The sequence below is a fragment of the Mirounga leonina genome, unplaced genomic scaffold, assembly GCF_011800145.1.
Source record: "Mirounga leonina isolate KUSES-001 unplaced genomic scaffold, KU_Mleo_1.0 Mir_173, whole genome shotgun sequence".
Taxonomy (NCBI): Eukaryota; Metazoa; Chordata; class Mammalia; order Carnivora; family Phocidae; genus Mirounga; species Mirounga leonina.
This window is the reverse complement of record NW_023270447.1, coordinates 59,989,674-60,000,055: the sequence shown is the minus strand read 5'-3', so window position 1 is coordinate 60,000,055 and position 10,382 is coordinate 59,989,674. Positions and strand designations below refer to the sequence as shown.

The window sequence follows — 10,382 nt, the reverse complement described above, 5'->3', positions numbered from 1 at the left end:
ATAGATAGATAGATAGATAGATAGATAGATAGATAGATAGATAGATAGATAGATGATAGATAGATAGATAGATAGATAAATAAATATTTTTAAAAAAATGAATCTTACTACTTTTGCTGAATTTATTAGTTCTAACAGGTGTGTGTATGTGTGTGTGTGTGTGTGTGTGTAATCCTTAGGGCTTTCTACATGTAAGATCATATCATCTGGGAACAGATAATTTACTATTTTTTCCAATACAGATGCCTTTTGTTTTTCTCATCTAACTGCTCTGGTTAGAACTTCCAATACAATGTTGAGTAAAAATGGTAAAAGCAGGCATCCTTATCTTCTTGATCTTAAAGAGCCTTCAGTCTTTCATCATGAATATGATGTAAGTTGTGGGTTTTTCATAAATGAAATGTCTTTTATCAAATTGGATAGTTTTTTGAGAAGGGTTTTTTTGAGAGTTTTTTTTTTTTCTTAATCATGAAAAGGTATTGGATTGTTTCAAATGCTTTTTCTGCCCCCCCCCCCCCGCCTTTATTTTACTTTGATTTTCAGATGCTGAATCAGCCTTGTGTTTCTGGAATAAATTCCACTTTGTCATGTTGTATAATCTGATTAATATGCTGGTGGAAAAAAATATGCTGGTGGATTTGGTTTGCTAAATTTTTTTTGAGGATTTTTTTGCATCTATATTCATGAAAAATGTTGGCTTGTTTATTTTACTTGTGATGTCTTTGTCTGGCTTTGGTATCAAGGCAGTGTGAGAATGAGGTAGCAAGTATTCCCTCTTCTTCAATTTTTTGGAAAAATTTGAGAAGCATTGATATCCTTCTTTAAATGTTTAGAATTCACCATGAAGCCATCAAGTTCAGGGTTTTTCTTTGTCCTAGAGGCTTTTGATTACTGATTCAGTCTCTTTACTAGTTATGGGTCTATATAGATTTTTCTATTTCTTCATGATTCAGTGTTGGTAGGTTTTTGTCTTTTTAGGAATTTATCCATTTCATTTAGTTATCCAAATTGTTGGCATGAAATTATTCATAGTACTCTCATAATCTTTTTCATTTCTGTAAAGTTGGTAGTAATGTCCTCACTTTCATATTTTTCTTGATCAATTTAGCTAAAGGTTTGGCAATTTTGTTAATCTCTCCAAAGAACCAACTCTTGGTTTCATTGATATTTTTCTTTCTTTCTTTTTAAAGATTTTATTTATTTATTTTACAGAGAGAGAGTTAGCGAGAGCAGAAACACAAGCAGGGAGAGTGGGAGAGAGAGAAGCACGCTTCCTGCGGAGCCGGAAGCCAGAAGCCGGAAGCCGGAAGCCTGATGCGGGGCTCGATCCCAGGACCCTGGGATCATGACCTGAGCCAAAGGCAGACGCTTAACGACTAAGCCACCCAGGCGCCCCTCATTGATATTTTTCTAATAGTTCCTTCCTTCTGCTAGCTTTGGGGTTAGTTCGTTCTTCTTTTTCTAGTTAAGGTGTAAAGCTAGGTTGTTGGTTTGAGATTTTTTTTTTTATTATTATAAGCATTTATAGCTGTGAATTCCCTCTTAGGAGGGAAAAATGTATAGAATATTTCCTATTTAAATTCACCATTATTTTTAATTGACTTTTACTCTGATTTTTATAATAGAGTTTTTCACTTGCTGAGAATCCTGATTTCTCACAATATTATTTTGAAACTATTTTAATGAAAAATAACACTCAAACAGAGATGTGAATATAAGTGTACGGCCTAATGGATGAGCACAAAGTGAAGATCTATGAAACATTGCCACCACCACAGAAGCCCCTCCGATGCTTATCATTGTCCCCCCCTCCCCTCTAATATAACTTGTAGCTTATTATCTAGACGTAACTTCTTTGAATTCCTTTATTTCTGCTCTGTGGGGTTTCTGTAATTGGTGTAAAAGCTGAAATTGCTTTCTTAAGTTTCTTTTCGTGTGTGTGTGTGTGTGTGTGTGAGAATGTGAATGTTGCTCATTTTTCCTTGATCTGTGGCAACATTTTTTTCTGGTGATTTTTTTTAAGATTTTATTTATTTATTTGAGAGAGAGAAAGAGCAAGAGAGTTCGTGCAAACATGAGCAGGGGGAGGGGCAGAGGGAGAAGGAGAAGTAGGTTCCATCCCAGGACCCCAGGATCATGACCTGAGCTGAAGGCAGATGCTTAACCGACTGAGCCACCCAGGCGCCCCCATTTTTTTTTTTTCCCTGAGATTGCAATCTTCAGTTTCTGTTGGTATTTTAGTATCTTTTATGGATACTGTATTTTTTACTTATGTTTTGGTTTTCATAGTTGAATGGATTGGTCTTTTCTGGACTGTCACAGTGGAGGAGTAGATGGGAGGTTATGGAGCAGTGGAGCCAGGAATAATGATTTTCAAGGGGCCCCAGTTTTTAGCTCAAGAGCTCTCTCTAATGCTACAGTGATGGACAACTTTAAAAAATATGATTCTTGGATCTTGTCCTGTTTCAAGAGGTTCTACCACCAGTCTCTTCTTTACTTCCCTTCACACCAGTCAGTCATCCAGGAATACTGCCTCTTGACTTCCAAGCCAATCTCCTACCCTTGTTAAAAGTCTGCCTCTTGGGGCACCTGGGTGGCTCAGTTCATTAAGCGTCTGCCTTCAGCTCCGGTCATGATCCCAGTGTCCTGGGATTGAGCCCCCCATCGAGCCTGCGTCAGGCTCCCTGCTCAGCAGGAAGCCTGCTTCTCCCTCTCCCACTCCCCCTGCTCGTGTTCCCTCTCTCGCTGTGTCTCTCTCTGTCAAATAAATCAATAAAATCTTCCAAAAAAAAAAAAAAAGCCTGCCTCTTTTCGTCGCCTCCTCCAGTGTTTGATCTCAGACTTGTCCACAGCAGTTCCAACTCAGCTGAGACCCTCTTCTGTAAGTAAATATTTGCAGGTGTTTCTAAATTTTGCTAAAGCCATGACCCATCTGAACCCTCAAGTCTTCTTACTCTTGTGGCTTTCTGCACTTAGGCAGATTTTGGATGTTCTCACCCTCACACTTAAAGATAATCTTTGAAGGTTTTCTCAGAGTTTTGCTGAAGGTGTAGGTTGTGGAATATTTTATTTGCTCTCTTCGTTGCTTTTTATGAAATAAACAAAATCATGACAAGGAGGAAAAATGGCATGAGTCACATTTAGGCTTCCACTGTGCTCCTCCTTATCAGCTAGACTTGCAGCTTAGAAAGTCCAAACTGGAGAATGGTCGGGTGGCAGGATAATTCAGGCAAGAGATATTGGAGGCTGGATTAGGGTGGAGTCTGGAGATGGGAAGGAGGGACATGTGGAACTGGAGAATTTGAACTAGGGTGAATTTCACTTCTCTCTCTTCAAGGATACTGAGAAGTCAATGTCCATCTTGGACACAGCTCCACCTCCTAGACGCAGTGGAGGGCACACCTCTTGGAATGATGGCGCATCAGGCATTCAACACTTCCTTCAGTACACAGAGCTGGAGAGGATCCCCTTGGCCTTAGCTGAGGCACCCAGGCAGAATGCAAGTGAAATGGGGCCACAGTTCAGTATGTCACTGCCTGAGTGTGGTGTAAGCTACTGCTCCCAAGTGACTTGCACTCCTTCCCAGATGATTTACTGTGAGGGACTGCCTCCCTCCCAGCCAGGAATAATGATTTTCAAGGGGCCCCAGATGATGCCCTTAGGAGAGCCCAGTACTCCAGGGGTGGCTATGACCTTTGCTAGGAATCTAAGAATGGCCCCCAGTGGGCCGCCACTCTCAGCTCCCAGTGGAATCTCAATGACATCCCACATCAATGTGCCAACAATGCCTTATTCTGGTCCCCCAACAGTACGTTCTAATAGAGACTCTTTAACACCTAAAATGTTATTGGCCCCAACCATGCCTTCTATTGAGGCCCAGGCAATGCTCCCTTCTTTGACTCAGATGTTGCCCCCTAGAGAACCCCATGATTTTAGGATGAACCCAGCTGGGTCCCCATCATTTCTGGCTTTAGAATCCCAGGACTCTCTCAGCCAGCCAGGCTCCCAGGAAGACCCCTTACCCAAGCAGCCCATGCATGCTCCACAGAGAGCGGAGTGGAACTCCAGGGCCCAGGAAAGGGCTCTCAGGAGGAGATCCCCGGTTTCAAGGCCTTACTGCTGCCAATATGAAAGCTGCGGAAAAGCTTATACTAAGCGCTCCCACCTTGTGAGTCACCAACGCAAACACACAGGTGAATGAGGTGTCAGATAGGTGGGGTAGGGTTGGGTGGGGTAGAGGAGTCTCTGGGCTTTAGATCTGTGCTAGACCATTGGTTTGTAATGGCTTGGGATTAGCTTGTCGTCCTTCAAGCTTGGGGTCAAGCTATATTGGCCCCACCAATTTGCTTTCCCCCCATCCAGTGTGACCATGCCAAAATCATGGGGCTGCTGATTGTGTTGCCTCCTCACTACTTTCCCTTGGTTTTCCTTTGGTTTCTCAACCTTGATGGCTCTTCCTCAATAGAGTCAGACCCCTTCCTATGCACGTGCTGGCATATTCTTCTACTTAATTTCTTCTGTTCCTTGTCACCTCCCCACAGGTGAGAGGCCCTATAAATGCATGTGGGAAGGCTGTATATGGTCTTTCTTCCGTTCTGATGAGCTTGGACGACATACGCGGATACACACCAGATATCGACCACATAGATGTGATCAATGCGGCCGACAATTCATGAGATCTGATCATCTCAGGCAACACCAGAGGATTCATCAACGGGCACCAGGATCCCCAGACCCACAGGCCAACAATGGACAGATGGCTGGTCCTCCTGTTCCTGGTCTTTAGGCCAATCTCCTCTTCTCCTCATCTTGGCTTCTCTACCCAGATCTTGCCTGCCTCTGACCAGCTTGTCTTCAGTAGGTACAGGCTTAGATGAAGACAGAGAAAGTTTATGAGGTGGTGTTAAAGCCTGTATGAGCTCTGGACCCGGTCAGAGACTCCTCAAAACTGTCTTGCATGCCCTCACCTCTCTGGGGCCACCTACTTTTGCCAAGGTTGGCCGCATGGGAAACTGGAGGAAAGTAGAGATTGAGAGCTTTATCAAAAAGCTCTTTATCTTGTGTCACTCCCCAGCTTGAAACTCTTTAGTGACTCTCCTTTGCCTGCTACATAAAATCCAACTTCCTTATCTTGGTCTTCTATAGTTTCCAGAGCCAAACTATGTTTAAATCCTGAATTTACCACTTACTAGCCATGTGACCTTGGAAAAAGTGTTTGATCACTATGCCATGTTTCCTCATTTGGTAAATGAGAAAAACAGTATTGGACTGTTTTGGACACATCTTATGTACTGAATCAAATTCTCCCTGGCACTCATCAGCCACATGCCCAGAGATTGACTCTCCTCTAGCTTCCAGACTTGGTTGGAATGCCCCACTGCAGGGCATGGAATCTGGCATCTCAAGTTGCTATTAGCAACCCAGAAGTGTGGGGGAGTAAATGCTCCTGAGATAACATTTGACTAATGGGAGATGGGAGAGAATCGGGCAGATAAATACCTTCTTCCCTCGTTTTCCTCAATTGCTGCAAGGTACTGTTTCTCCAAACAGTTCCACCAATGGGGAAATCACCCAGGTAGCCATTGGACACACCTGCTGTGTTTCTTCAAGGCTTGTCATGAAGCAGGACCCAACTGCTATCACTTTACATTACCGTCAGTTCTTCCTTGCCTTGCTTCCCTTTTCTCACTCAGTGCCCTGGGTTTGCACCTCTCAAATAAAACATCAGTACTTAGTTCTTGTTTTAGGCGCTGTTTTCTAGGTGATCTGGGGGTGGAGGTCATTAGACTGGGGCAGAGAAGGACAAAGCCTATTGTAACTTCCTTTCCTCCCCTAACTGAGCCCAGGTACCTGGACTACCAAATACCAGGTTTTAAAGGCCCTGTCCTGCCCTTTTTCCTTCTATAGGGTAGAGAGCATAATGACTATCCTGGGTACTCAGATAGTTTTGAATCTCATTCCTGGACTTCTCAGCCAACCATTCCACTCACCAGCAAACTAACAGAAAGGAACTTGCCCAAACTCAGGTGGCAGAGCTGGGATCCCAACCAGAATCTCTCTATCCTAGAGATGATACCTTCTGCAGGTGTTGCCAAGCCCTGCCAGGTGAAGGCCACAGAGAGATGAATCAGGTCTGGTTCCTGTGGCCAAGGGATCATCTTGGTCTAGGGGCTGACAAGTCCACCTAGGCGTGGTGGCCACAGAGAGCAGAAGCACCTAAACGGGATGGTCAGAAAGGCTTTCTGGGGGAGGTCACCATTGAGCTCAGTGAGTATATGTAACATCTAGTAATCCCTTAAATGTTGGAATAAACTGGGCAGGTTAATGAAGAGAAAAGAATTCCAGATTCCTGGACCAACACAGCTGCTCAGAGAAGAGTCAACCAGCAAGCTTCCATTCATTTGACAAATGTTCTTTGAGCCCACTAAAAAGAGCATCGCTGCTGTGGGGACTCATGGTGGGGGGCACAGGGACAATGGAAAGGTGTGTCAGGGGAGAAAGACTTCTCAAGGAGGTGACTGAGTCAAACCTGAAGGACTCATGTGGGTTAGCCAGACCTCCATTTCCTGGATGTCTACCCTTGGTCATGTCCTATGTTGGACACTAAGGACACAGAGCATGACAGTGCCTTGCTGTGGGGCATTAAAACCACAGTTAAACATTCTGAAAGCACTCAGTTTTGCCAAAGAGAGGAGCCAAACCTCTGGGGGCTCAAATTTATTCTGGGCATTGTGGAAGTCCCACAGATGTGACGCCTGTCACCCCCATCCCCACCTGCACCCCCTCCTGCATGGCCACCTTGGTCTGTACCCCTAGTGGCCCCAGTGTACCTGGGCCAGGCATTCAGGTGCCTTCCACCCAAACTCTGAGTGAGAGGAGTGGATATGATAAATAAGGGCAGGGGGTACTCGATTGTGACCCAATGAGTGCCTTAAGTTTCTTTCCTTCCCACCTGGGCACTGGGTCCCTTCTGTGAAGCAGGACATCTCAAACTCAATGGGCCAGGGCTGTTCTCCATCCCCTGTGGCTCACACACATCCCTGCTGGTAGGGTCAGAAGGTCAGATTGCTTGTTAGAACATAAAAGAGAGGTCTGTTGGTGACCCATCACTTTCACCAAGGAATGGAACTGGGAGGAGCCAGAGTGGGCAGGGATGTGCCACATACACCACAGTGGGGGAGCAACATGGGCCGCTGTCCTTGTGGAGGTCACGATCTAGTGGAGAAGGGATGAGAGACATGTACAGAGTGCAGTGAGGACAAATAACAGGGGCTTGCCTGTAATAGCACAAGGGGCTTAGGAAGGCATTCCCTCGGGAAATAGGTTTGAGCTCAGAGGTAAGGACTAACTAGGAGGCAGATAAGGAGGTGAGGAAGTTATTGGAAGAGAAAAAGGTTACAGGTTACCTTATGGCAGGCCATGGCTAAGCCTTTTCCAGTATTACCTTGTTCAACACCAGGCAGGATAGTGGGTGGGGTAAAGACCTTGTGGGCTCCCAAGTAAGATTAGATTTTGAATCCTGCCTCCCGTCATTTCCTGGCCATGTGGCCTCGGGGCAATTTACTTATCTCTGCATCAGATAGCAAGTGGGGCAAGATTGACACCTTCAAGCTGAAAAGAGAACTAGTCCTGTTTAAGAATGATTTCTTCTGCTTAAGAGAAAGGGAGTGTTCCAGGTGAGAGCGGAAGATGGCTCGGACAGGGTGTGGCAGTGTAGGTGGAAAGTAGCAGAAAGATTTAAGAGATAAAATCAACCTTGGTGATAGCTGGATTTGGTTGGGGAGGGAGTGGTCAAGGATAACTCCCAGGTTTATAGCTTGTGTTCTAAGTGACATGGAGGGAGAATGGATGAAGTTATTTTTCTATATTTTTATTGTTGATGTCTATCATGTGCAAAAAAGCTTATATACAACTTAAAGTAATAATTTATTTGTCCTTTATGCCACTTCAAAAAAAGCACACACTAATAGATTTGAAGCCTTTGTGCTCCCCTCTGACCACATTCCTCATCCTCCGCAGAGGTAACCACTGTCCTGAATTTTGGTGAATTTGTTTGTCTTTCTTTGTTTTTACCATATGTATATGTTCTTAAACCATATAGTGATTTGTTTTATGTGGTTTTGAACTTTGTTTATTCTGTTTGGGGCTCACTGAGTGTCTTCCATCTAAAGGTTTTAGTCTTAATAAAATTTGGAATTTTTTGGCCATGTTTTGTCAGTTTTTTGTCCCCCTCCCCTTCTCCTCTTGACACAGAATCTGCCCATGTTATAGACTGTTTGCTATCGTCCCACAGGCCACTGATGCTCAGTCCATTTTTTTTAGTCTTTCCTTTCTCATTTTAGATGTCTTTGTGCTAACTGATCTTTTCTTCTGCAGTGTAATCTGCTCTCAGTTTTTCAGATACTGTACTTTTCATCTCTAGAAATTCCATCTGGATCTTTTTAAAATTTTCTATTTCTCTCATTATCATGCTCATATTTTTCTCTCCCTCGAACATATGAAGCATAGTTAAAATAGCTGTTTTAATGTCCTCAGATGCTGGTTCCAACATGTTTGTCATTTCTGAGTCTGTAATGGTTGGTTTTTCTCTTTGATAATTGTCCTTATTTACCTGCTTCTTTGAATAGCTGATAATTTTGTACTGGATGCCAGACAATTGTGAATGTACATTGTTGGTTGCTGGATTTTGTTTTATTCCTTTACATATTGTTAGTTTTTATTTCTGGCATGCATTTTACTTTCTTAGAGTTAGTTGGATCTCTTTGAGCCTTACTTTTTTTCCTTAGGGAATTTTTATTTATATGAGACTTACAGTTTAAGCTTTTTTAGAACAGTCCCAGAACTGCATTTTTCCTGGGGCTAATTTAACCCCACTACTAAGGCAACATTCTGAGGATTCTTCCTGGTCTGTATCTTATGTTTTTGCATTCTAGTTGGTGAAAACAGACTATTTCTTTTTTTTTTTTTTTTTTTTTTTAAAGATTTTATTTATTTGATAGAGAGGGAGAGCACAGAGGGAGGGTGAGAGGGAGAAGCAGACTCCCTGCTGAGCAGAGAGCCTGATGTGGGGCTCGATTCCAGGACCCGAAAACAGACTATTTCCCATCTTGTGTGTGATCCAGGAATTGTTCTGCCTACTTTTCAGTGTTTTTTTTTTCTTAGTCTTGAGTAATTTCTTCTCATGCTTGATCAGTACTTAGTCAAAGACTCAAAGGGACACATCTCTGGATCTTGAGCCACCCAGGTACCCCCAATCTTTTTTTTTTTTTTTTTTAGAGAGAGAGTATGAATGAGGGTGGGAGTGGTAGGGGCAGAGGGAATGGGAGAGAGAAAATCCCAAGCAGGCTCCATGGTCAATGTGGAGCCCAACATGGGGCTTGATCTCACCACCCTGAGATCATGACCTGAGCCAAAACCAAGAGTCCGACGCTTAACTGACTGAGCCACCCAGGCACCCCTCATTCTTTTTTTTTTTTTAATTGTAGTATAGTTTACACACAATGTTACATTAGTTTCAGGTGTACAACAGAGTGAATTGACAAGTCTATACATTATGCCAGCTTGTGTGTGTTTTTATGTGTCTGTTGGCCATTTGTGTATCTTCTTTAGAAAAATGTCTATTTCGTTTCTCTGCCCATTTTTAAATCATTATTTGTTTTTCTCCTGTTGAGTTGTAAGTTCTTTATATATTTTGGATATTAATCCTTTATTAGATAATATAATTTGCAAATATCTGGGAGAATTATGTTTTTTAAATAGCACTGTAGTGGGATCCTAAGGTAGATGGGATGGGAGAATGAATCCTAAGGTAGGTGGATGGGAGAATGAATCCTAAGGTAGGTGGATGGGTTGGGATATCTTCACAAGGTAGAGATGTGGCAGGATGTGAAGGCAAGCAGAAGAGATAGCTTCTTGGAGGAGGTGGAGGATGTAGGGGAGTTCCCAGATTATGGAAGAATTTCATAAGAGTACAGTGGGCTAGTTTGGGAGGGAGCTTGGGGGAAGGATGGGAAATAAAAAAATAAGATGGGGGAAGGCTTTCCAAAAGTCTTTGGAATATTGTCCTTGCACAGTGTTAGAACTTGCATTGTATTCATTCTCTTTCATTCATCAAAAATTTTACTGGGTGTCTACTGGGGGCCCAGGAGTCTCGGTGATGGGGATACAGTGGCCAAGTGGTCAACTCGATCTTAACTCCTCCTGGAGCTCTGGGCTAAATGCAGGAAAGGCTGACTCCAAAAGAGATGATTACAATAGCATTTGAAAAGCCCATCTTGGTTGCCCTGGGTGAAGAATGGGTGGGTTATTTTGGGCTGAAGAGTAGGCAACTGCATTTTGGGAAAGTGGAGGATAGGGGCCTGCATAGGCAAGCAGATGATTGA

The 10,382-nt window shown here is 43.3% G+C and overlaps 1 protein-coding gene across 1 annotated transcript in view; it reads left to right on the top strand.

Moving 5' to 3' along the window:
- Positions 1-4,931, top strand: part of KLF17 (Kruppel like factor 17) — a 12,472-nt gene extending 7,541 nt beyond the window's left edge. Inside the window, exons 2-3 of the mRNA XM_035018991.1 lie at positions 3,338-4,193; positions 4,542-4,931. Coding sequence (XP_034874882.1) covers positions 3,338-4,193; positions 4,542-4,786 — 1,101 coding nt within the window. The 3' untranslated portion in view covers positions 4,787-4,931. The remainder of the gene's footprint in view (positions 1-3,337; positions 4,194-4,541) is intronic.
- The last annotated feature ends 5,451 nt before the right edge of the window (positions 4,932-10,382 follow it).